At 49.2% G+C, this 25,761-nt stretch overlaps 1 protein-coding gene across 1 annotated transcript; it reads left to right on the forward strand.

Annotated features, from left to right (window-relative positions):
- Positions 1-22,813: 22,813 nt before the first annotated feature.
- On the forward strand, positions 22,814-25,186 carry LOC140394219 (histone H3.3A). The gene is made up of 4 exons (XM_072481221.1): positions 22,814-22,942; positions 23,536-23,678; positions 23,967-24,120; positions 24,832-25,186. Exons 2-4 carry the CDS (start codon positions 23,551-23,553, stop codon positions 24,958-24,960), a joined length of 411 nt encoding a protein of 136 aa, XP_072337322.1. The 5' UTR covers positions 22,814-22,942; positions 23,536-23,550; the 3' UTR covers positions 24,961-25,186.
- Positions 25,187-25,761: the final 575 nt, after the last annotated feature.

Consider the following 25,761-nt stretch of genomic DNA (forward strand, 5'->3'; position numbering starts at 1 on the left):
TGCTCCGAAAACATGTGCGGGCGCACAAGTCGGACCCGTTGGTCGAAAGGGTTCACCTCCTTCACGCGAACCTGCAGTACGCTTACGTGGAGTACCCCAACGGCCGACAGGACACGGTCTCCCTGCGAGATCTGGCGCCCGCCGGCAACACACACACCCCCCCGGCACCAATCACCCAACCCCCCCCCCCTTCCTGCCACCGCCGCACCCCGCGACCGCCCCCTTCCCAGGAGGATCGGTCCTCCTCCCAGGCCCGACCAGGAATGAAGCCCAAGCTGAAACCGTAAGGCTCCCGGAGACGACAACACCGGAACAAGCACCACCACCACCACCGGGGCCGAGGCGATCGACACGGACGACCAGACCGCCCGACCGACTCGTGGCGTCGATCTAACAGTACAATATGTGGACTTTTAACGAGAACATTTTGTCTTTTCCTGACGATTACTGTAAATAGTTTGAAACAAAAAAAAACCTTGTACATACTGTAATAACATGCGAAAGTTTTCCTCCCAGGACCAGCCTTGTAAACCCTTACCACCATGCAAAGCATCACCCCGCCGGGTTCATTTTAACAAGGGATGAATGTGGTAGTATGCATTAGGGGCCATGTGGGACTGTGAAGCCGTGATGTCATTGGCTGACAGATCCCGGGTCCTGGTTGGACGTTGACCTCTAGCTCCGCCCTGAAGGCGGAGTATAAGTACCTGGAGTCCTCCCCCGCTGGCAGTCTACTACTGAACTGCGGGGGAACAGTCACGCTTAATAAAGCCTCATCGACTTCACTCTATTCGTCTCTCGGAGTCTTTGTGCGCTACACCGCCCCCGCCGAATATCCGGTGCCGGAGAATTCGGCAACCGGCGGGATCGGGATTCACGCCAGCCCCTGGCGATTCTCCGACCCGGCAGGGGGGTTCGGAAAATCTCGCCCCTGATGTATTATTATTCGGCGGCGAATGTGGAGAAGATACGGAGCTGGGTCAGAGGGGTTGACTCCCAATGGGTCAGAATGGAGGAGAGTTTGGGTAGGGGGTCGGGATTGAAGGCGCTAGCGACAGCGCCACTCCCGATTGCATCGGGGAGATACTCAGGCAGTCCGATAGTAATAGTTTCATTGAGAATTTGGAGGCAGTTTCGACAGTACTTCAGGTTGGGGGCAGGGTCAAGGGAAATGCCATTCGGGGGAACCATAGATTTGAGCTAGGGAGGTAGGATGGAAATTTTCGGAGATGGAAGGAGAAAGGAATTAGGACACTAAAAGATTTATTTCTTGGGGGTCGTTTTGCAGGATTGAAGGAGCTGGGAGCGAAGTATGGGCTGGAGCAGAAGGAAATATTTAGATACATGCAGGTTCGAGACTTTGCCAGAAAGGAGATACAGAGCTTCCCAGTAGAGGCGGCTTTCACATTGCTGGAGGAGGTGATGACGACAGGGGGGCTGGAGAAGGAGGTAGTATCGGCGGTTTACGGGGCTATTTTGGAGGAGAAGAAGGCGCCGCTAGAAGGGATCAAGGCAAAGTGGGAGGAAGAGTTGGGAGAGGGTATGGAGGAGGGGTTCTGGTGTGAGGTGCTCCGGAGGGTGAACGCCTTCACCTCTCCACCTCGTGTGTGAGGTTTGGGCTGATACAGCTGATGGTGGTGTATAGAACGCACCTTACAAGGGCATGGATGAGCTGGCTCTTTGAATGGGTAGAAGATGTGTGTGAATGTTGCGGGAGGGGGGGGGGGGGGGGGGGGGGGGGTGTGGGGCGGCGCAAACCACGTTCATATGTTTTGGTTCTGTCCAAAGCTGGAGGATTACTGGTAGGAGGTGTTTAGGGTAATCTCTAAAGTGGCGCACGTGAAACTGGACCCGGGCCCTCGGGGTGTATTCAGGGTGTCGGACCAACCAGGGTTGAAAACGGGCGCGGAGGCAGATGTTGTAGCCTTCGCCTCATTGATCGCCCGAAGGCGGGTCCTGTTAAGGTGGAGATCAACCTCTCCACCCTGTGCTCTGGTGTGGCGGTGGGACCTGTTGGAATTCTTAACGCTTGAAAAGGTCAAATTTGAACTGAGGGGAAGGATGGAGGGATTCTACAATTCATGGGCGTTATTCATTATGTACTTTCGAGAATTGGATCACATCGAACATTAGGGGGGTTGGGGGGGGAGGGGGACTGTATGTGTTAATGGTGACTATGGGTGATTCCTTTTTGCCATTTGTTTATGTTAACATGCGGGCTAATGTATGGGGTTTGGTGAGAGGATGGGATCGTTGTTATTGATATGGGGATTGACATTACATTCGTTACTGATTATTGTTTATTTTTGGGTGTAAATTTGGGAGCAAATGTGAAAAAGGAGAATAAAAAATATTTTTAAAAAGATAGTGTCGAGAGCTGTTGCAGGTTACAACCGGACATTAACAGGATGTAGAGCTGGGCTGAGAAGTGGCAAATGTGAAGTGATTCATTTTCGAAGGTCAAATTTGAATGCTGAATACAGGGTTAAAGGCAGGATTCTTGGAATTGTGGAGGAACAGAGGGATCTTGGGGTCCACGAGCATAGATCCCTCAAAGTTGCCACCCAGGTTGATAGGGTTGTTAAGAAGGCATATGGTGTGTTGGCTTTCATTAAGAGCCATGAGGTTTTGCTGCAGCTTTATAAAACCCTGGTTTGACCACACTTGGGATATTGTGTCCAGTTCTGGTCGCCTCATTATAGGAAGGATGTGGACGCTTTGGAGAGGGTACAGCGGAGATTTACCAGGATGCTGCCTGGACTGGAGGGCATGTCTTATGAAGAAAGGTTGAGGGAGTTAGGGCTTTTCTCACTGGAGCGAAGAAGGCAGAGAGGTGACTTCATAGAGGCGTACAAGGTGATGAGAGGCATGGATAAAGTGGGTAGCGAGAGACTTTTCCCCAGAGTGGAAATGGCTGTTAAGAGGAGACATAATTTTAAGGTGATTGGAGGAAGGTATAGGGGAGATGTCAGAGGTAGGTTCTTTACACCCTGGTGGGTGTGTGGAATGCACTGCCAGCAGAGGTGGTGGAGTCAGAGTCATTAGGGACATTTAAGTGACTCTTGGACAGGCACATGGACAGCAGTAAATTGAAGGGGTGTAGGTTAGGTTGATCTTAGATTAGGATAAATGGTTGGCACAACATTGTGGGCCAAAGGGCCTGTACTGTGCTGTACTGTTCTATATCTGAAACCCTCCCTCCCATACCAGATGTTTAGCCACGTATTTACCTGTACTATTTTCCTATTTCTAACCTCACTGGCAGGTGGCACAGGGAGTAATCCCGAGATTACAACCCTAGAGGTCCGTTTTTTAACTCTCTGCCTAACTCCCTGAACTCCTGCAGGACCCCGTCACTCTTCCTACCTATGTCAATATGTACCTCGACCTCTGGCTGTTCGCCCCCCCCTTTCAGAATGCTTTTTGCCTGTTCAGAGACATCTTAGTCTCTGGCACCAAGTGGCAACATTCCATCCTGGAGTCTATTTCGTGTCCACAGAAGCGTTCTTCTGCACTTTGTCCCTTCCCGCTTAACAACAGAGCCAGCTGTGGTGCCACTGCTCTGGCTGCTGCTGCTGTTTTTCCCTGATAGGCCATCCCCCCAACATTATCCAAAAAGGTATACTTGTTACAGAGGGGGACAGTCACAGGATATTCCTGCACTGACTGCCTGCCCTTCTAGCAGTCACCCATCTATCTTCCTGCATCTTGGGTGTAACCATGCCTCAAAAACTCCTGTCTACGACACTTTCTGCCACCTTCATGCTCCTAAGTCCAACCTACGATATTTTCTGCCACCTTCATGCTCCTAAGTCCATCCAACTACTGCTCCAACCAATCCATGCAGTCTGTGAGGAGCTGCAATTGAGTGCACTTCCTGCAGATGTAGTTGTTCAGAATGGTGGAAGCTTCACAGACTACCCACATCTCACAGGTGAAGCATTTTACCTATCTAACTGCCATTTCTAGAACTAATTGATAAATTATTTAAAAATAGACTCTAGAATATTCCCCAGTACCGACATCAGGCTGACTGGTCTATGATTCCATGTTTTCTCTCTACCTCCCTGTTGTGTCTAAAATCTCACACACTAGTGTATTAATCAAAAGTTTTACCTGTCATAATATACACCAGTATATCATGGTGCAGACACACACTGATGGACACACAGTGCGACCAATCAACACACACACCGCAACCAATCACCAGTGAGAGCACACGCGCTATAAAGACAGGGGGCATCAGAGTTCCCGCTCATTCGAGTAGCAGCTAGCTAGGAGCACAGAGCTCACAGCCTGCAACACAAACATTCACCATGTGCTGAGTGCATCGACTGGTTAGGACAAGGCAAAGGTCTTTAGTTAAAGCTAGTATCGTATTAACCCACAGTCTGAGTATGTTTAAACAGTTAGTGATTCAATAAAATAGTGTTGCACTATTTCAAGTGTTGGTGACCTGTATGTGATCCAGAACACCCAACACATCATTACCCAGATAACTTTATTGACGAGGCAAACAAAGGACAACACACATGTACAAATCAAATAACTTTATTCAACAAACAATAAAAATCAGTTCCCCTTAAATTATCCCAAAAAATTACTAAAAGGTCCCAAGTTTCCTAATACTACCTGATGTACTCAGTCGCTCTGTGGGTTCAATTCTTTGAGTCTCAATATCTTTGGGGTCTTCCTTCGTTGCGAAGGTAGATCTCACACGCTGCTTCCTTCCGCCTCTGCTCCATGGAGTCTTCACTGCTGGGCGGTCTGGGTGTTTGATTCTTTCAAGAATTTTCTCCGTCCCGTCCCCGCCCCCGATGAGGTCACAAGGTGGGAATGGCACCATTCAATGGCGTTACAAATGGCTACCCAGCAGGACATCAGGGGTCTGTTTCCTGATGCTTTGTTTGTATGCAACCTTGTTTACTCAAAACAATCGTTCCATGAATAGAGCTGATTATCTCTTGATGGGTGATTGATTTACTGAACCATTGAATGGAGCCAATTGTCTCTGATGGGTGATCGATAGGGCAGGTCCAGACATGTCCTTGCAGCTTCAGTGCATTCGGACTTGGCCAAGTTCGAATTCCCATTAGGCTGTTATCTGGAGCTGACTGTGGCTTGATTTAAAATGAACAATATTTTAATTTAAAATGTACTGGTCCTAAAATCCATGCCATTCCATATTATCACAGTCGCTTTTTAAATCGTGAGGCTACATCAGCTACCTTCCAATCTGTCGGGACTGTTCCAGAATCTCTGTAGGGACTGTTCCAGAGTCTATAGAAGCTTGGAAGCGGACTGCCAATGCATCCACTATTTCTAGGTCACTTCCTTAAGGTAAGTTGTCAGGTCCTGGGGATTTATTGGCCTTCAATACCATCAATTTCCACAACAACATTTCCCTACTAATACTGATTTCTTTCAGTTCTTCCTGCTCACTAAACCCTGTGTTCCCCAACATTTCTGGTATTTTACTTCATAGAATAGAATCATAGAAGTTTACAGCATGGAAACAGGCCCTTCGGCCCAACCAGTCCATGCCGCCCAGTTTTTTACCATTAAGCTAGTCCCAGTTGCCCGCACTTGGCCCATAACCCTCTATACCCATCTTACCCATGTAACCATCTAAATGCTTTTTGAAAGACACAATTGTACCCGCTTCTACTACTACCTCTGGCAGCCCATTCCAGACACTCACTACCCTCTGAGTGAAGAAATTGCCCCTCTGGGCCCTTCTGAATCTCTCCCCTCTCACCTTAAACCTATGCCCTCTAGTTTTAGACTCCCCTGCCTTTGGGAAAAGATGTTGACTATCTACCTTATCTATGCCCCTCATTATTTTATAGACCTCTATAAGATCACCCCTAAGCCTCCTACGCTCCAGGGAAAAAAGTCCCAGTCTATCCAGCCTCTCCTTATAACTCAAACCATCAAGTCCCGGCAACATCCTAGTAAATCTTTTCTGCACTCTTTCTAGTTTAATAATATCCTTTCTATAATAGGGTGACCAGAACTGCACACAGTATTCCAAGTGTGGCCGTACCAATGTCTTGTACAACTTCAACAAGACGTCCCAACTCCTATATTCAATGTTCTGACCAATGAAACCAAGCATGCCGAATGCCTTCTTCACCACCCTGTCCACCTGCGACTCCACCTTCAAGGAGCTATGAACCTGTACTCCTAGATCTCTTTGTTCTATAACTCTCCCCAACGCCATACCATTAACTGAGTAGGTCCTGGCCTGATTCGATCTGCCAAAATGCATCACCTCACATTTATCTAAATTAAACTCCATCTGCCATTCGTCGGCCCACTGGCCTAATTGATCAAGATCCCGTTGCAATCCTAGATAACCTTCTTCACTATCCACTGTGCCACCAATCTTGGTGTCATCTGCAAACTTACTAACCATGCCTCCTAAATTTTCATCCAAATCATTAATATAAATCACAAATAACAGTGGACCCAGCACCGATCCCTGAGGCACACCACTGGTCACAGGCCTCCAGTTTGAAAAACAACCCTCTACAACCACCCTCTGCCTTCTGTCGTCCAGCCAATTTTGAATCCAATTGGCAACCTCACCCTGGATCCCGTGAGCTTTAACCTTCTGCAACAACCTACCATGCGGTACCTTGTCAAAGGCTTTGCTAAAGTCCATGTAGACAACGTCTACTGCACTACCCTCATCTACCTTCTTGGTCACTCCCTTGTGCTCTGCTTTGTGAAGACAGAACCAAAGTATGTATTTAATTGGTTGACCATTTCTCTTCGCCATTATAAATTCCCCTGTTCCTGCGGGTAAGGGGCTAATATTTGTCTTCACCAATCCTTTTCTCTTCACACACCTGTAGAACTTTTTACAGTCAGTTTTTATGTTGTTGTGGGTGAGGCATTTTCAGAACCCCAAAATGTATCATGGAGTTCAACCAACCTCTCCCTTTAATGGATTTGTTGCTTTTCCTAGCACACGGCTTTTCCCTAGGTGTGGGATTACAATTATGGACAGATGGGTTTTTAAACACAAAACACTGTTTATTCCATGAACTCAACTTAACATCTTAAATAAACATTAGATCTCTTAACACTCCTTACTTCACAGATAACTCAGGAAATATTGCAACAGTAAATAACTCCTTAAACTGTTCCTTCAAACTTCCAAGAGTTAACACCTTTAAACAGTATCACATCAGGTTAAAGGATATATATTTTTTCTGTAGAATGGCAGAGATTATTAGCTTGGTTGACTTCAGCTCCAGCACCCTGCTTTCTTCCTGCAGCTCTCTGGAAACACACACACACACACCCAAGCTGCTTTCTCAAACCTGGCTTTCTCCCTTCAAGCAGATCACAGCAAACCAGAACTTCTCAAGCTGCTGTCTCAAACTGGCTTTCTACTTTTAAACTGCTCTCAGCAAAACCAGCCAGGTACTTTTTAGCTGCTCTCAGCAAAACCAGCCAGGCACTTTTCAAACTGTGTCACACCCTTATACTACAATGGGTCATGTGGTGTGCAAGTCTTGCACCGTCTTTGCAGTGATTTGGGGAGCACTGACTGTGGAGTGAGCAGTGATTAGGGAAATAGTGACTGGGAGAATGCTGACTGGGAAAACACTGACCAGTGAGAGGGCACTGATGTGCTTGACACAGAAGGACGTTAAGGACGAGATAGATTTTAAGCAAAGAACAGGGATTTAACATCAGTATCACACCATTCTGAGCATTGGTTCCTTGAACTCACTCTCTCCTCAGCTAGCACATCCTCTCGGTTCAAGTGGCCTTTATCATAAAAAGTTGCAAAAGAATCTTTCCGCTTCTCAGGTCCCTAAGATCATTGTCTTCAATGCAGTACCGTGGTGCAGTGGTTAGCACAGCTGTCTCACGGCACCGAAGTCCCAGGTTCGATCCCAACTCTGGGTCACTGTCCGTGTGGAGTTTGCACATTCTCCCGGTGTTTGTGTGGGTTTCACCCCCACAACCCAAAGATGTGCAGGTTAGCTGGATTGGCTAAATTGCCCCTTAATTGGAAAAAATGAATTGGGTACTCTAAATTTAAAACAAAGGTCATACATAGTCTTCTCACTACAATAGTCCACTCCTTTCCTTAGTGCTGATCGTTCTGTCCTCCCAGCTCCTCCAGAAGGAGGAGCCTATTCTCCTAATCTTTCATCGGGGTCTAGCTCTCTGTTCCATATTGAGTGTCGCCTTTAAACTGGTGACACACAAAAATCAGAAGCTGCTCAGCAATCTTAGTGCCTCATCAGAGAGAGGACCTGCCAAGCTCCGGGAGGTGAGATTAATGGGAGAATTGAATTTCCGCTTTTATTTTCTGCTGTTGATGTCATGTAACACAAGATGGAGTGAGATAGAGCCATAGCTGCCATGGGCACAGTGAATGATTTATGATGACATGCATCATTGACTTTCAGTATATCTGCAATTACAGCAGAGAATGACTGGAGATGAGGCAGCATCCAGTGCAGGGGGTTACTGAGTTCAGCATGGGTGCACAGAAAATACTGGAGGGTTTGGGATTCTGCACTGGCTGGTGTGAAACTTGGTCACACAGATCATTCCCAGTTCAATCCCTGGTTCAACCAGTTACTCCAAGTTTGTGCAATTCAATCAAAGACAAAATGGTGGAATAACTGGATGGACTCACTGTTGTGGTTTGCATATAAAACATGGTTGTTCAAATTTAGTGTTAAACCTATCGCCAATCCATACGAATCCGAGAGAATGTTTTCATCAGCAGTCAGCACCTGAAGGAAATGGAGGAGAAAATAAGTCTGGAACATCCTCAAACATTGCAGTCTAAATCCTCATCTTCTCCCTGTCCCAGTCTGAGCCCAATGATCTTATTATCATCTATATTGGGATCGCCAGCTTCAATACAGTAGTTGCAAATTTACGACCCAGTACCTGGGCTGCATAGCTCAATTCCACATTTAAAAATTTATTTATATTGCATCATGTCACCCAGGACAGCTAAAAGCACTTTAGAAAAAGTAACCGACTTGAAACGTTAACTTTCCATCTTTCTTCATAGATGCTGCCTGGCCTGCATTCCAGCATTGTATGGTTTTACTTCAGATTCCTAGCAACCGCAGCATTTTGCTTTTGAATAAGTTGATGAATGTAAGAATTTCAGATATATTTTATTAGGGCGGTGCGGTGGCACAGTAGTTAACACTGCTACCTCACAGCACTGGGGACCCTGGTTCAACTCTACCCTTGGGTGACTGTCTGTGTCTGTGTGGGTTTCCTCTGAGTGCTCCAGTTTTGTCCTGCAGTCCACAAATGTGCAGGTTAGGTGGATTGGCCATGCTAAATTGTACCTTAGTGTGTAGAGATGTACAGGTTAGGTTACATGAATAGGGAGAGGTGGGTCGGGGAGTGAACCTGGGTAGAGTGTTCTTTTGGAGGGTCAGTGCAGACTCAATGAGTTGAATGGCCTTCTTCTGCACTGCATGGATTCTATGATATGTATTTGGTGCAGTAAGAGTTAAAAGCCTTGGTCAGTATGTGACTGCTGCAGTCCGGTTTTTTAAAAAAAAGTTTAAAAGGCAGTAGACCTTTTGGAGACATGTGTGCAATTAAAGCATCGTAAAAGTAAGATCTTAATTCATTCCAGCCATGGATATTGTTTGCTGAAGTTGGGCTCATGGGATTTTGTAAACATTAAGATGGTTCCCTGGGGAGTAGATAATTAGAAACATTGTGTTTAGTTTCAGTAAGATGATGTAGTTAATGGGAGCAGCCAGGGGCTGAAGCAATCAGGTGTTGAGGTTGCAGTTTAAAACCTTTTAGATTGGAATGGGAACAGACAAGAAGCTGTGGTCTAAATATAGTGAGGTTAGGTCTGTCTGTGAGCAGACTAGCTGTTTCTCCTAGTCAGTTAAAAATTTGATTGGAGACAGACCAGACAAGCAGCATTTCCATACAGTGAGTTAAAGATTTGCTTGTGAACAGAACAGAGGTTTCAGAAAAGGCTAACAGTTAAAACAGTATTTTGAGACGGGCAAGATTCTGCAAGCTGGTTCTTGAAGGATCTTTCTTTCTCAAATTTATCCAAGACATCTCTTTACAGCAAGTATTTCCGAGTCTACTAACTGCATTTAAAAGTGGATCATGACCTGAGATGGGTTTTTGTTTGACTGGAGATAAAGATAGCAGTTTATATTGTTTCATAGTATTGGTAAGCATTGTTTAACTGGTAATTGAAATCTATTTGTCTTTATGATGTTAAAGTTAGTAATGTTTGTTTAATTATACCATATCTCTATTTGTGCGTGAAATTATTCCTGGAGCAAAGTACTCTTTCACAGTTTTATAAAATATTGGGGTTCTTGTCCAGTATCCTAGCAATTGTTGGTGTCTGGTGAAGCCACCTGGGTTGGCCACTTCCGACCTAAAATGGAGATCCGCAAAGACTACAGGGAAATTCAGCCAACACAGGCAAAAACTAGCAGGTGCAAAGTCTACTGTGTATTAGACTTTACAGAAACCCAGACAACACTGAAACCAGCAGCCATCTGCATATTAATGAGCGATCCCCGGGAACAATGGAAACATTTAAGGGGAATAAGGCCAAGCCAGACTCCTCGGTGCCAGCAGGAGCCAAGACAAAGGAAGGCCAACGGACACCTAGGGACCGCCCAGCGATCAGAGAACGGCTCCAGTATGTGAGAAATCGATCCAAATGATCGGAACGCAGTCCAATCACTTGGAACCAGATACGGGGTCCGCCCCGAACGGCGCAAAGCCCCTGGGGACTATAACGTAGAGTCCCCAAGTTCAAATCGTCCTTCTTGGCAGGGTCACTCAGCAGCGCGAAACAACCCTTGACAGTGAACTGCCTAAGCTGCCGCATCAACCAAGTAAGTCTCCAGTCAACGCACGGTACGAGATAGGCGCTCCTGCAGGCTCAGAATCGAACAAAAGGCCATTTGTTCCCCTGACCTGGTGGGGCAGTTCCAAGCTAAGTATAGGCCTTTTAGTGATAGAGATAGCCTAGTGAGTAGAGTTTTATGCATGAGTAGTGATTGACTGTGTATAATAAATGTGTTTTGATTTGAATCTTACTAATTGGTGTGTCGAGTTATTTTTAAAAATATATATATTTTATTAAAGTTTTTCGATCAAACAAAAATTTCTCATTTTACAACTTTGTAATAATATATACATTGATCGTTTTTTAAATAAACAATATGCTGACTAACGGCAACTGCCAATAACAAAATAAGAAACAGAAATAATAACTAAAATAGTAACTTTGTGAAATCAAATATAAATAACTTATATATAAACACACACATAAAACCCCTGAAGGCCCAAATGAGCCCCCCCCCCCTTCCCCCTGGGCTGCTGCTGCTGCCTTTCCTATTTTCCCTTATCACTCTGCGAGATAGTCGAGGAACGGTTGTCACCGCCCGGTGACCCCTGAGCCGAACCTCTTAATGCATATTTTATCCGTTCCAGTTTTATGAACCCTGCCATGTTGTTTATCCAGGCCTCCACACCCGGGGGCTTAGCTTCTTTCCACATAAGTAGAATCCTTCGCCGGGCTACTAGGGACGCAAAGGCCAACACGTCGGCCTCTCTCGCCTCCTGCACTCCCGGCTCATCTGCAACCCCAAATATAGCCAACCCCCACCACCTTCGAGATCACTTTTGCCACACCCACCCAGAACCCATGCAATACCGGACATGATCAAAGCATGTGGGTGTGGTTCGCCGGGCTTCCCGCGCATTTCCCGCACCTATCCTCCACTCCAAAAAATCTACTCAGCCTTGCTCCAGTCATATGCGCCCTGTGTAGAACCTTGAATTGTATCAGGCTGAGCCTGGCACACGAGGACGAAGAGTTTACCCTACTTAGGGCATCTGCCCACAGCCCCTCCTCAATCTCTTCCTCCAGCTCCTCCTCCCATTTTCCCTTCAGCTCCTCTACCATCGTCTCCCATTTCCTATATATATCTGACACCCTACCATCACCCACCCATGCCCCCGAAATCACTCTCTCCTGGATCTCTTGCGCCGGGAAATGCATTCCCAGGTGGCAACCCATATTTTTCTGTCAATGCTCCCAGACTCGCGAACGTCCCGTCTAAGAACAAGTCCTGCAATTTCGCAATTCCTGCTTGCTGCCAAGATTTAAATCCCCCATCTATCCTTCCCGGGACAAACCTATGGTTGTTCCTTATCGGGGACCACACTGAGGCACCCGTCACTCCTTTATGTCGTCTCCACTGCCCCCAAATTTTCAGAGTTGCCACCACCACTGGGTTTGTGGTGTATTTTTTCGGGGAGAACGGTAATGGCGCTGTCGCCAGTGCTTTTAAGCTAGTTCCCCTACAGGACGCCAGCTCCAGTCTTTTCCACGCCGCTCCTTCCCCTTCCCTCATCCACTTACATATCATTGACACGTGGGCGGCCCAATAATAATCACTTAGACTCGGCAGTGCCAGTCCCCCTCTGTCCCTACTGCGCTGCAGGAACCCCCTCTTTACTCTTGGGGTCTTTCCAGCCCACACAAAGCTCATAATACTCTTGTCCACCTTCTTAAAAAAGGCCTTTGTAATCAGTACAGGGAGGCACTGGAACACAAAAAGAAACCTCGGAAGGACCACCATTTTAACCGCCTGCACCCTGCCCGCCAATGACAGGGGCGCCATGTCCCACCTCCTAAAGTCCTCTTCCATCTGCTCTACCAGTCGTGCCAAGTTAAGCTTATGCAAGGTTCCCCAGTTCCTGGCCACCTGGATCCCTAAATACCGGAAATCTCTTCTTACCCTCCTCAACGGTAAATAGTCTATTCCCCTGCCCTGTTCCCTGGGGTGCATCACAAACCGTTCACTCTTCCCCATATTCAATTTATATCCTGAAAATTCTCCAAACTCCCTGAGTGTCTGCATTATCTCAGGCATCCCCTCCACTGGGTCCGCGACATACAACAAATCATCCGCGTATAATGACACCCGATGCTCTTCTCCTCCTCTAAGTACCCCCCTCCACTTCCTAGAGCCCCTCAGCGCTATGGCCAATGGCTCAATTGCCAACGCAAACAGTAACGGGGACAGGAGACATCCCTGTCTTGTACCCCTATATAGTCGGAAGTGGTCAGATCGTTGCCTATTTGTAATCACACTTGCCACCGGGGCCCTGTACAGGAGCTGAACCCATCTAATGAACCCCTCTCCAAATCCAAATCTCCTCAGTACTTCCCACAGGTAGTCCCACTCCACTCTATCAAATGCTTTCTCTGCATCCATCGCCACCACTATCTCCGCCTCCCCCTCCGGTGGGGGCATCATCATCACCCCCAATAGCCTCCATATGTTAGCATTCAATTGCCTCCCTTTAACAAACCCCGTTTGATCATCATGCACCACCCCAGGGACACAGTCCTCTATCCTCGTCGCCATCACCTTGGCATCTACGTTCAAGAGGGAAATAGGCCTGTATGACCCACACTGCAGTGGGTCTTTGTCTTTTCAGGATCAGCGATATCGTCGCCTCTGACATCGTCGGGGGTAGTGTCCCCCTTTCCCTAGCCTCATTTAAGGTTCTCGTTAGAAGTGGGGCCAGCAGGTCCATGTATTTCCTATAGAACTCCACCGGGAACCCATCCGGTCCCGGGGCCTTCCCTGCCTGCATGTTCCCAATTCCTTTTACTACCTCCTCCACCTCAATCTGCGCTCCCAGTCCTGTCATCTCCTGTTCCTCAACCTTCGGGAACTCCAGCTGATCTAGGAAATGCATCATTCCCTCTTTCCCTTCCGGGGGTTGAGCCTTATATAGCCTCTCGTAAAATACCTTAAACACCACGTTCACCCTCTCCGCTCCCCGTTCCATCTTTCCCTCCTCGTCTCTAACCCCTCCGATCTCTCTCGCCGCCCCCCTCTTCCTAAGTTGTTGGGCCAGCAGCCGGCTCGCCTTCTCTCCATATTCATACTGCACTCCCTGTGCCTTCCTCCATTGTGCCTCCGCCTTACCCGTGGTCAACAAGTCAAAGTCCGTGTGCAATCTCCGTCTTTCCCTGTATAGCCCTTCATCTGGAGCCTCCGCATATTGCCTATCCACCTTCAAAATCTCCCTCAACAATCTCTCCCTTTCTTTACCCTCTTGTTTCCCCTTATGGGCCCTTATGGAGATCAGCTCCCCTCTAACCACCGCCTTCAGCGTCTCCCAGACCACTCCCACCTGGACCTCTCCGTCATCATTGATCTCTAGGTACCTTTCAATACATCCCCTCACCCTTACACATACCCCTCGTCCGCCAACAGTCCCATATCTAATCTCCAGAGTGGGCACTGCTCCTTTTCCTCTCCTACTTCCAGATCTACCCAATGTGGGGCATGATCTGAAATGGCTATAGCCGAATACTCCATTCCTGCCACCTTCGGGATCAGCGCCCTTCCCAGGACAAAGAAGTCTATCCGGGAGTACACTTTGTGGACATGGGAGAAGAAGGAAAACTCTTTACTCCTTGGTCTAGTAAATCTCCAGGGATCCACTCCTCCCATCTGCTCCATAAAGCCATTAAGCACCTTGGCCGCTGCCGGCCTCCTCCCGGTCCTAGATCTGGACCGGTCCAGCCCTGGGTCCAGCACCGTGGTGAAGTCCCCCCCCATTACCAACTTTCCCATCTCCAGGTCCGGGATGCGCCCCAACATACGCTTCATAAAGTTTGCATCATCCCAGTTCGGGGCATTTACATTCATCAGCACCACCGCCTCACCTTGCAATCTGCCACTCACCATCACGTATCTACCCCCACTGTCCACCACTGTGGTCTTCGCCTCAAAACAATACCCGTTTCCCCACCAGTATTGCCACCCCAAGCCCGAGTGGAATACCTGTCCCACCCATCCTTTTCTTAATCTGACCTGATCCGCCAGTTTCAGGTGCGTCTCCTGAAGCATGACCACGTCTGCCTTTAGCTTCTTTAGGTGCGCAAGTACCCTTGCCCTCTTAATCGGCCCATTCAACCCTCTCACGTTCCACGTGATCAACCGGGTTGGGGGGCTCTTTACCCCCCCCCCTCGTCGAACTAGCCATCCCCTTTTTTAGACCAGCTCCTCACCCGGTTCCCACGCACCCGCTTATCCCCCGGACGGTGCCCTCCCGTCCCGACCACCCCATCCCGTAACAGCTCCCCCTTCCCCTTAGCAGCAGCAACCCAGTTAGCGCCCCCCCCCCCCCCCCCCCGCTAGATCCCTCTCTAGCTTAGTTGCTCCCCCCATATTGCTTCCGGAAGTCAGCAAACTCTGGCTGACCTCGGCTTCCCCCGTTTATCCTTAGCCTCCCATTATGTGAGGCCCCCTCCTTCCTGCGCCCCCTTTTCCCGCCACAATTTCCATAGCGCGGGAACAAAGCCCGCGCTTCCCTCTCGTCCCAGCCCCTGATGGCATAGCTCCCTCTCTCCTTCCCCCTCCCCTACCGGCGCCCACATTTCTTCGTGTGTGTCCCCTTCGAGGGGAAAGAAAATTTTCCCCCATCTGATTCACAGTCCCTTGCCACCACCTCGCTACTTCATTTCAAACACTCTTTCTCAAATCTAGTCCAACTTCTCCTCTTCAATAAATGTCCACGCCTCCTCTGCCGTCTCGAAGTAGTGGTGTTTACCCTGGTGTGTAACCCACAGTCTTGCCGGCTGCAACATTCCGAATTTCACTTTCCTCTTGTGGAGCACCGCCTTGGCCCGATTGAAACTCGCCCTCCTTCTCGCCACCTCTGCACTCCAATCCTGATACACGCGGATCACCGCGTTCTCCCACCTGCTGCTCCGTGTCTTTTTCGCCCATCTCAGGACCATCTCCCTGTCCTTGTAGCGGTGGAACCTCACCACTATTGCTCAAGGTATTTCTCCTGCCTTTGGTCTTCTCACGAGGACTCGGTACGCTCCCTCCACTTCCAGGGGGCCCGTCGGGGCCTCAGCTCCCATTAAGGTATGGAGCATCGTGCTCACATACGCCTCAACGTCCGCTCCCTCTGCCCCTTCGGGAAGACCCAAGATTCTTAAGTTTTTCCTCCTTGAGCTATTTTCCAGGGCTTCCAGTCTCTCCATACACCTCTTATGCAGTACCTCGTGCGTCTCCGTCTTCACCACCAAGCCCTGTATCTCATCCTCATTTTCGGCAGCTTTTGCCTTCACTCCACGGAGCTCCATCTCTTGGGTCTTCTGCGCCTCCTTTAACCCCTCAATCGCCTGCAGCATTGGCGCCAGCTCCTCCTTCTTGAGCTCCTCCACACATCGCCGGAGGAACTCCTGCTGTTCCAGGCCCCATACCAACTGGCCTCCCTCCGCCGCCATCTTGCTTCTCACTTCCCTTCTTTGCCGCTGCTCCAGAGGATCCTCCGCAATCTGGCCACTATTATCTCTTCTGTCCATTCACATCCGTGGGGACTCCCTTCTATGTCGCCTCACAGTGGGTTTAGCCTTCGAAAATTGCCGTTGGGGCTCCCGATAAGAGCCCAAAAGTCCGTTAAAAAGGGAGGTGCCGAAACGTGCGACTTAGCTGGTCATCGCCGCACCCGGAAGTCGGTGTGTCGAGTTATTGATCAGTACTTGAACTTGAACCTCGTGGCGGTATCATAAAGATACCTGGCGACTCTAGAGCAAAGGTTATAGAAACAGAGCAAATTAAGTAAAGATACAACGGGCAACATTTAAGAGCCAACCAAACGTTAGCAACGCTGGTTCGTGATGGTAACAAGAACTGGCATATTATGCATTGCTAATGTAGAGATTGAGGTCTAATCCAATTAAACACATTTTCTTGAAATAAAGCAACCAAAAAAACACAATTAATCTTACCAAATAAATTAAAATTTCATTACACATTTATTTATAAGATAAACTATCTCCTGGAGTGACCACTGATTGTGGCAGGCCCCAAGCATGCTGGTGGGAACCACATGTTCACTTTTCAAGGCCACCCTGACATGGAGCAGACCTCTGATGACGCTCTCTACATCATCTAGCTGAAGATCAACAACCGGGTTAGTGGAGGAACAGCCCCTCAAATAAGTGAATAGGGGATGACTTTACAGGTGTTTTGGGACTAATGGCCTCCATCTATTTCTTGGACAGCAAGGAGATAAAGGTATTAAAATGAATCAAACAAAAAATTCTGTCATTTTAATGGAGCCGTCCCTTTGTGTATCGTAAAATCCCATGAGTAATTTAAATGTAATGTACTATATGCTATATATTTCCAGAATGTCTGCATTTTTTCTTGCATTAAAATTGGATTACAGGGCAGCACGGTGGCACAGTGGTTACCACTGCTGTCCCATTGCGCTGAGGTCCCAGGTTCGATCTGGCTCTGGGTCACTGTCCGTGTGGAGTTTGCGCATACTCCGTGTTTGCGTGGATTTTGCCCCACAACCCAAAGATGTGCAGGTTAGGTGGATTGGCCAAACTAAATTGCCTCTTAATTGGAAAAAATGAATTGGGTGCACTAAATTCATAAAAACAAAAATTGGATTACCTTTTTGCATAATTTATGCAGTATCGTAGCCTGCTCCCCAAATCATTAGCGAGTTGGCTGAGCTAACCAAACATTAAAACTCTTGAAAATACCCGGTTATAAAATAGTCACATTTTGTATAAATAAGATACAAGTGAGGGAATCTATGGTTTCTGATGTACCGTCAATTACCACGAGACGAGAATGGTGAAGCAATCGAGGCTTTATTGCACAAGATGTTGTGCCTCCTGCAGCTGGAACCAGAATGGGAGCAGCGCAGGAAAGCTTACACTTTTATACGCCGCCTGCTGGGAGGAGCCAGCAGGCAGGGATTTACCGTAGTACCTTTAATTCACAGGCAGTGCCGTAATACATACAATATCACAAGTGGTGTATACCACTTTCACCCCCTGTTTAAAAAAAGAGTCCGGCGGGGGTGAAGAACATTACAGATTATGTCTGTCGGGGGCTTTGACTCTCCGCTGCGATTGCCTCAGTCCTGGTGGTGATGTGGGCGCCGACGTGGTCACCTGCGACTCCTGGAGCGTGTTGGCCTCTCCTTCGTCACCCCTGAGTGGATCCCGTGGGAGGACGGATCCTGCTGGAGTGGGGGCTGCGGTGAGGTTCGCTGGAGGGAGGGTGGGTGGCACAGGGGTGAATGTGGCAACCACGGGGGGGGGGGGGGGGGGTCGTGGGTGGGGACCCAGTGGGTGCCAGGTCCTGGAGGGAGACTGTGTCCTGGCGCCCGCCGGGGTGTGCCACGTACACGTACTGCGGGTTGGCATGGAGGAGGTGGGCTTTCTCGACCAAGGGGTCCGATTTATGGCTCCGCACATGCTTCCGAAGGAGGACGGGTCCAAGAACTGTCAGCCATGTTGGGAGCGAGACCCCGGAGGTGGACTTCCTGGGGAAGGCAAACACACGTTCGTGAGGCGTCTCATTAGTGGCAGTGCAGAGGAGAGACCGAATGGAGTGCAGCGCGTCGGGGAGGACCTCCTGCCAGTGGGAGACTGGAAGATTTTTAGACCATAGGGCCAGCAGGACGGCCTTCCAGACCGTCCCATTCTCCCTCTCCACCTGCCCGTTTCCCCGGGGGTTGTAGCTGGTCGTCATGCTTGTGGCGATGCCCTTGCTGAACAGGAGCTGGCACAGCTCATCGCCCATGAAAGAGGATCCCAGGTTGCTGTGGATGTAGGTGGGGAAACCGAACAGAGTGAAGATGCTGTGCAGGGCTTTAATGATCATGGCAGAAGTCATGTCGGGGCATGGCATGGGATGGCGAAGGGGAACCGGGAGTACTCATCAATTACGTTGAGAAAGTACACGTTGTGGTCGGTAGAAGGGAGGGGCCCTTTGAAATCCATGCTGAGGCGCTCAAAGGGGCAGGAGGCCTTCACCAGGTGCGCTCTATCTGGCTGGTAGAAGAGAGGCTTGCACTCTGCGCAGACTTGGCAGTCTCTGGTTACAATGGAGTAGGGCAGGTTGCGGGCCTTGACAAAATAGAAGAACCGGGTGACCCCCACGTGGCAGAGGTCATAGTGGAGAGCCCGGAGTCGGCGCACTTGTGCGCTGGCACATGTACCGCGGGATAGGGCATCAGGAGGCTCATTGAGCTTCCCCAGGCGATACAAGATCTGATAGTTATAAGTGGAGAGCTCGATCCTCCACCTCAAGATCTTGTCATTCTTGATCTTGCCCCGCTGCTTAATTAAACATGAAGGCAACCGACTGTTGATCAGTGAGGAGAGTGAATCTCCTGCCGGCCAGGTAATGCCTCCAATGTCGCACAGCTTCCACAGTGGCTTGGGCCTCCTTTACGACAGAGGAGTGCAGTATTTTGGAGGCATGGAGGGTGCGGGAAAAGAAAGCCACGGGTCTGCCCGCCTGGTTGAGGGTGGCGACCAGAGCTACGTCTGATGCATCGCTCTCCACCTGAAAGGGGAGGGTCTCGTCGACCGCGTGCATCATGGCAGTGGCGATGTTCGCTTGATACGGTTGAAGGCCTGGCGGGCCTCAGCCATCAGGGGAAAAACTGTGGACTTGATAAGTGGGTGCGCCTTGTCCGCATAATTTGGGACCCACTGGGTGTAATACGAGAAAAACCCCAGGCATCGTTTCAGGGCCTTGGGGCAGTGGGGGAGAGGAGGGGATACGGCATACGGTCGGGCCCGGGCCCTAGGACTCCATTTTCCACAACGTAGCCAAGGATGGCTAAGCGGTTGGTGCGGAACACGCATTTCTCCTTATTGTAGTTGAGGTTAAGGAGTTTGGCGGTATGGAGGACTTTTTAAGAGGTTTGTGTCGTGGTCCTGCTGATCGTGGCCGCAGATGGTGATGTTATCTAGGTACGGGAAGGTGGCCCGCAGCCCGTACTGGTCAACCATTCGGTCCATCTCTCACTGGAAGACCGTGACCCCATTGGTGACGCCGAAAGGAACTCTGAGGAAATGATAGAGGCGGTCATCTGTTTTGAATGCAGCGTATTGGCTGTCCTCCGGGCGGATGGGGAGCTGGTGGTAGGTGGACATCAAGTCTGCTGTGGAGAAGACTCGATACTGCACAATCTGGTTGACCATGTCAGATATGCGTGGGAGCGGGTATGCGTCGAGCTGCGTGTACGGTTGATGGTCTGGCTGTAGTCAATGACCATCTTGTGCTTCTCCCCAGTCTTCACTACCACCACTTTTTTTTTTTAAATTTAGAGTACCCAATTATTTTTTCCATTTAAGGGGCAATTTAGCATGGCCAATCCGCCTATCCTGCACATCTTTGGGTTGTGGGGGTGAAACCCACGCAGACACGGGGAGAACGTGCAAACTCCATACGGACAACGACCCAGGGCCGGGATACGAACCCAAGTCCTCAGCGCCGTAGGCAGCAATGCTAACCACTGTGCCACCATGCTGCCCTTCACTACCACCACTTGAGCTCTCCAGGGGCTGTTGCTGGCCTCAATGATCCCCTCCCGCAGGAGCCGTTGGACCTCCGACCTGATAAATGGCCTGTCCTGCGCACTGTACCATCTGCTCCTGTGACTGGCGATGGGCTTGCAGTCCGGGGTGAGGTTCGCAAACAGCGAGGGTGGATCGACCTTAAGGGTAGTGAGGCCGCAGACGGTGAAGGGGCGGGGGAGGGGGGCAGGGGTCCGCCGAATTTCAAAGTAAGACTTTGGAGGTGGCATTGGAAATCAAGGCCTAGTGACAGGGCAGTGCAGAGGTGGGGGAGGATGTAGAGCCTGAAGTTGCTGAACTCTACGCCCTGGACAGTGAGGGTCGCGACACAGTACCCCCGGATTTCAACGGAACGGGATCCGGAGGCCAGGGAAATTTTCCCTCATGATTTCCGTGAGGGAGCAGCGCCTTACCGTAGCAGGGTGGATGAAACTCTGTGCTCCCGGAGTCAAAGAGGCAGGTCGTCTTGTGCCCGTTGATCTTCACCGTTGTCGTAGCGGTCGCGAGGTTGCGGGGCCGAGACTGATCCAGGGTGATGGAGGCGGAAGATGCTGGGAGGTCCCGGGCTGATCAGCGATGGCGGAGGTAACAGTAGGCAGCGAACGGCCAGGCGAGCAGGGGTCCTGAGGCGCGGTTCAAAATGGTGCCGAAGATGGCGGCGCCGACGGGGTGCACATGACGGGCGGCATCAAAGATGGCGGCGCCCACGGGCCACATGTGGCTTGCGGTGGTGAAGATGGCGGCGCCCCTGGATCGCACGTGGGGAGTGTAGTAATGCCGGGCCTGGAAACAGCGGCGGCCGACCGGGCCTGGCAAACGGAAACAAAGTGTCCCTTCTTCCCACACTGTAGGTCGCGCTCCGCCTGGGGTGTTTACTCTGTCCACAGAAATAACACTTTGGCCCCCCCCAGAGTTGGCTGGCTGCCGCCTGGCGCAGGCTTGCAGTGAGCTGGAGTCGGCAGCTGGTGGAGCCCACGAGTGTGCCGCGTGGTTGGGGTGTAGGCCTCCAGATTACGGGAGGCCACTTCTAGTGAATTGGCAAGCTGTCTAGTCTCTGCAAGATCGAGCTTACCCCCTTCCAATAGTCGCTGGCGAACGTACGTAGACTTCATGCCCATGACATAAGCGTCTCTGATTAAAAGTTTGGTGTGTTGGACTGCCGAAACTGCCTGGCAGTCACAGTTCCTACCGAGAATCTGTAGGGCCCGCAAGAAATCGTCCAGAATTTCCCCAGGGAGTTGCCGTCTCTTGGCCTGGAGCTGCCTGGCGTACACTTGATTCACACTGACTTAAACGTAATGTCCTTTCAGTGGCATCATCGCTTCTGTGTAGGTAGGCGCATCCCGGATGAGGGTGAAAATTTCAGGGCTCACCCGTGAGTAGAGGACTTGGAGCTTCTGTGGGTCCGAGAGTTCTTCAGTGGCTGCTCTGAGGTAGCCTTCAAAGCAGGCTAGCCAGTGCTCGAAGGCGGGCGTGGCGTTGGCTGCGTGAGGGCTCAGCTGCAGGCAATCAGGCTTGATTAGGAAGTCCATCTTTTAAAATCCTGTGCAATAAATTGATGCACCGTCAATTACCACGAGACGAGAATGGTAAAGCAATCGAGGCTTTATTGCACAAGATGTTGTGCCTCCTGCAGCTGGAACCAGAATGGGAACAGCGCAGGAGAGCTTACACTTTTATACGCAGCCTGCTGGGAGGAGCCAGCAGGCAGGGGATTTAACGTAGTACCTTTAGTACACAGGCAGTGCCATAATACATACAATATCACTAGTGGTGTTTACCAGTTTCTGAAAATAAACCTCGCGTGCGTTCGTCATCATGTTAACGATATTCCGGAGTTTCAAGGCAGCTTCCACTTGGTAGTAAATGCGTAAGCCACTTAAAGTTGACGAAAATGTTTTCTGGAGATTCATTGAAACCACGCAACAACACAAACCGGTTTGAAGCTGAATGAAAACACAGTGGGAGGAAAACGAGTGGGTGCGAGGTGCCCTGAGGACAACTCCAGCGCTCACATACAATTAAACACGAAAACTGCCTCATCCTCCCTGCCATCATCAAAAACAAACCCCCTCGATTGTATAGGGGGGGAAGCAATAGGTAATTATGTTAAAATCAATTGCAACATGAATTTTAAAATGCCCTGGTTTTGAATATATTTTTAAAAAAATGAAAAACACAGCCATTAGGTTTTGGAGAGAGGGACAGATGGTGTTTGCGTAGAGCAGGTTAAATTACATGAACATATAGCTCTCGACTGCTGTAATAATAATTCTCTTGTTTATGTGGATTAACGTGAAGGAGGAACTGTGCAGAATCCGAGCAAGAGGGCGGGGCCAACGCAGCTCATTACCATACTACAATAGCTACAAGGAGGGCTGACCAATGGGCTTCAAGGACAGTCTGTTGTGGAACGTTGACCCTAGAATGATGTCACAGAGGTTATAAATAGCAGCAGCAAAGCGGCAGCAACTCACAGTGCGGCTCCTATTTCAGGTGGTGAGGTTGGTAAGTGGTGAAGCTCTGCCAGCTACTTGTTATTGTTCAAATTCTGGCCACCATTTGATTGTAATCTGTTGGCTTCGCTAGTTTTCGTCTTCAGTTCGGCCGTTGGCTTGTGGGTCCGTGTGGTCGGCGGGGGGATCCGGGTTTTGGCAGCGTGCGGAGGTCGGGGTTCCGGGCTCGGCCTACGGCGGCGTTGTGTTTTTTTTTGTCTCCAGTTTGGAGAGTGAGACGGAGTTGGGGTTTGTCTCCGGGCGGCGCTGGGGGTCCCGGAACCGTAATGTAAGCGGTTCCAGTCATCGACGTCTCGATTGCGGCCTGTGTCGGCCGCTCACTCGGCTGCGATTGTAATGGGACGAGCCCCGGCCTGGCGTGCTTGCCTGATCTGGTGGGGTCCGCCTCCACCCCGCGGTTGGGTGATTTCCCAGCCTTTGGTCCAGTCGGCTGCCAAACGGCCGCCATTTCGTTGCGAAAATTCAGGTTGATGCAAATCCCGCCTCCGCTTGCCCTGATTGGAGTGGGCGCCGCCACTCAGTACGGGGCGGGTTCAGTGGGCGGCAGAGTAGCCCGTTCTATACTGACTGTTCTCTTATCTGTAGATCCGGTGAGTGGAGATGGCTCGTACCAAGCAGACTGCCCGTAAATCCACCGGCGGCAAAGCGCCCAGGAAGCAACTGGCCACCAAGGCAGCCCGGAAAAGTGCCCCGTCCACCGGCGGAGTGAAGAAACCTCATCGCTACAGGTGAGCGTGTAGCTTGTACTCGGATTAGCTGGTGTAAATCGGTTGCTTCATCTTTGGAGACACGTCAACGCGGCAATCCCTTCTTCATCTGCGCCCCATCATCCCTTGTGCCTGCGAATTTCACTTTTAACTTTCACTATCTAAACCGGGCTTGGTGCGTATGGTGGTTAATGTCGATCCCTATATGAAATTTGAATGATACTTATTGGATTGGCCCTCACACTGCTTTGCCTTGTAAATCATTGGCGTGAATTTGTATTTCTGATTAACCTGTCTTGCCACAATTAGGCCGGGTACAGTCGCTCTCCGAGAAATCCGACGATATCAGAAGTCCACAGAGTTGCTTATCCGTAAACTGCCCTTCCAGCGTCTGGTGAGGGAAATTGCCCAGGACTTCAAAACTGACCTGAGGTTTCAGAGTGCTGCAATTGGAGCTTTACAGGTATGGCATCCTGTATTTGTGACCCTGGTTGATATACGATTGTCTGCTCTAATATACTTGTTTTTAAAAAGATATTGGACCTTTATTGGTGTACATTCGAATTTTCCTTTCCGCATCATTGCTATCAAATTTTGTGGTTCTGCTTGGCAGACAGTAATAGTATCTATCAGCTGGGATGTGATAGAAGTTAATTTTTGATTTCAAATCCAGCCCCTCTAATCTGTTTTATGATCAGCTATTTTGAGTGTACTGTTAAACACGCAGTGTGGTCCTGCTTCCCTCTGCTCTTTGTTTTGACTATCCCTCGAGACATTCTTATGGGGATTCCTTATTATCCTAATTGATGATCTAATTATTTTGTAATAATGTAGCATTAGTGATTGTAAAGCTTTTTTGGTCTGGGTTTGATCCATAGCTAATTCTTTTCCATGGCCCACTTCCATCTCTGAACTTCAATGACTAGCTTGCTAACAGTCCGTATGCAAGTACTTTGATACTTGAGAAACCTTGGGGGAGCTGATAGTGGGAAGAGAATTGGAGTTAATAAAACAGCATCCAAATTACTACATGTACACATTACTGGAGGAGTTGTAATATTTAAATGGGCCTTTGGTAGTTATTTTATTGGGAATTGGCAGTTGTCAACAAGGACTGGGGCAGGACTGAACTGTTGTAAGTGTTCTCTGAAGAATTAACTGTTTGTTGTTGCAGGAAGCCAGTGAGGCCTACTTGGTTGGCCTGTTTGAGGACACCAACCTGTGTGCCATCCATGCCAAAAGAGTGACCATTATGCCCAAAGACATACAGCTGGCACGGCGGATCCGGGGGGAGCGTGCTTAACTCTTCGCTTCATTACATTTTCTCCAGACTATTTTGAAGTGACATTTATCAATTTCTAAAACATTATTGGACTGTAAACCTGGCTTCTTGTGGAAGCTGGGCCTTTATTTTGTATTTTTGTTAGTACTGAGTATTGATTGTGACTTAGTGTGGAAGTAGCAAAACATTTTGTAAACATTCCTTCAAACACTTGGCTCAGGTTGCAAAATAAAACATTTGTATCTTTTGTCTGTGCTACCTCCTGATTTTATTGTGTTAAGGCTGACTCTTATCTTGCATGCAATGGGGGGGTGGGAAATAGTAGGTTTTACCTTTGCATTGTGCTGATTTTCAATGGGGTTGTAAATAAAACCTTTTCACTACCTCAGCTATATTTTATTGTCTTTTCTTCAAGTTAACAAAATAAGCTGCAGTGCTCGACAATGATTCTGGAAATAGTTGCACTGTTATCCAAAGTATTCAAAATGGTTTGTTGTAACTAATTATAGTAGTTGCATGCAAAGTGTCCCAGAAGTGATGTCTGCAAAGTGAGACCGGTCAGGATGTTAGGTTAGTTTGCTTCTCATGGTGCCTTGAACACCCCAGGACAATGCTGCATAGATTGAACCAGATTTAGGGCCGTTGCTGCGTTAACTGAGCCAAGTGAATGCAAGAGCAGCATCAAATAATGGGGAATGTCTTGCTTTTCTGGGTGCTTTTGGCTCGAGTAATGCAAAAATCACTTGGCAAATAACTTGTTGGCTAGTGGTGCCTAAATCTTTTTGGGGGTAGGGTACTAGAAGAGATGGGTTGTGCTGTTGA

Source organism: Scyliorhinus torazame, chromosome 17, assembly GCF_047496885.1.
Source record: "Scyliorhinus torazame isolate Kashiwa2021f chromosome 17, sScyTor2.1, whole genome shotgun sequence".
In the NCBI taxonomy this organism is placed as follows: Eukaryota; Metazoa; Chordata; class Chondrichthyes; order Carcharhiniformes; family Scyliorhinidae; genus Scyliorhinus; species Scyliorhinus torazame.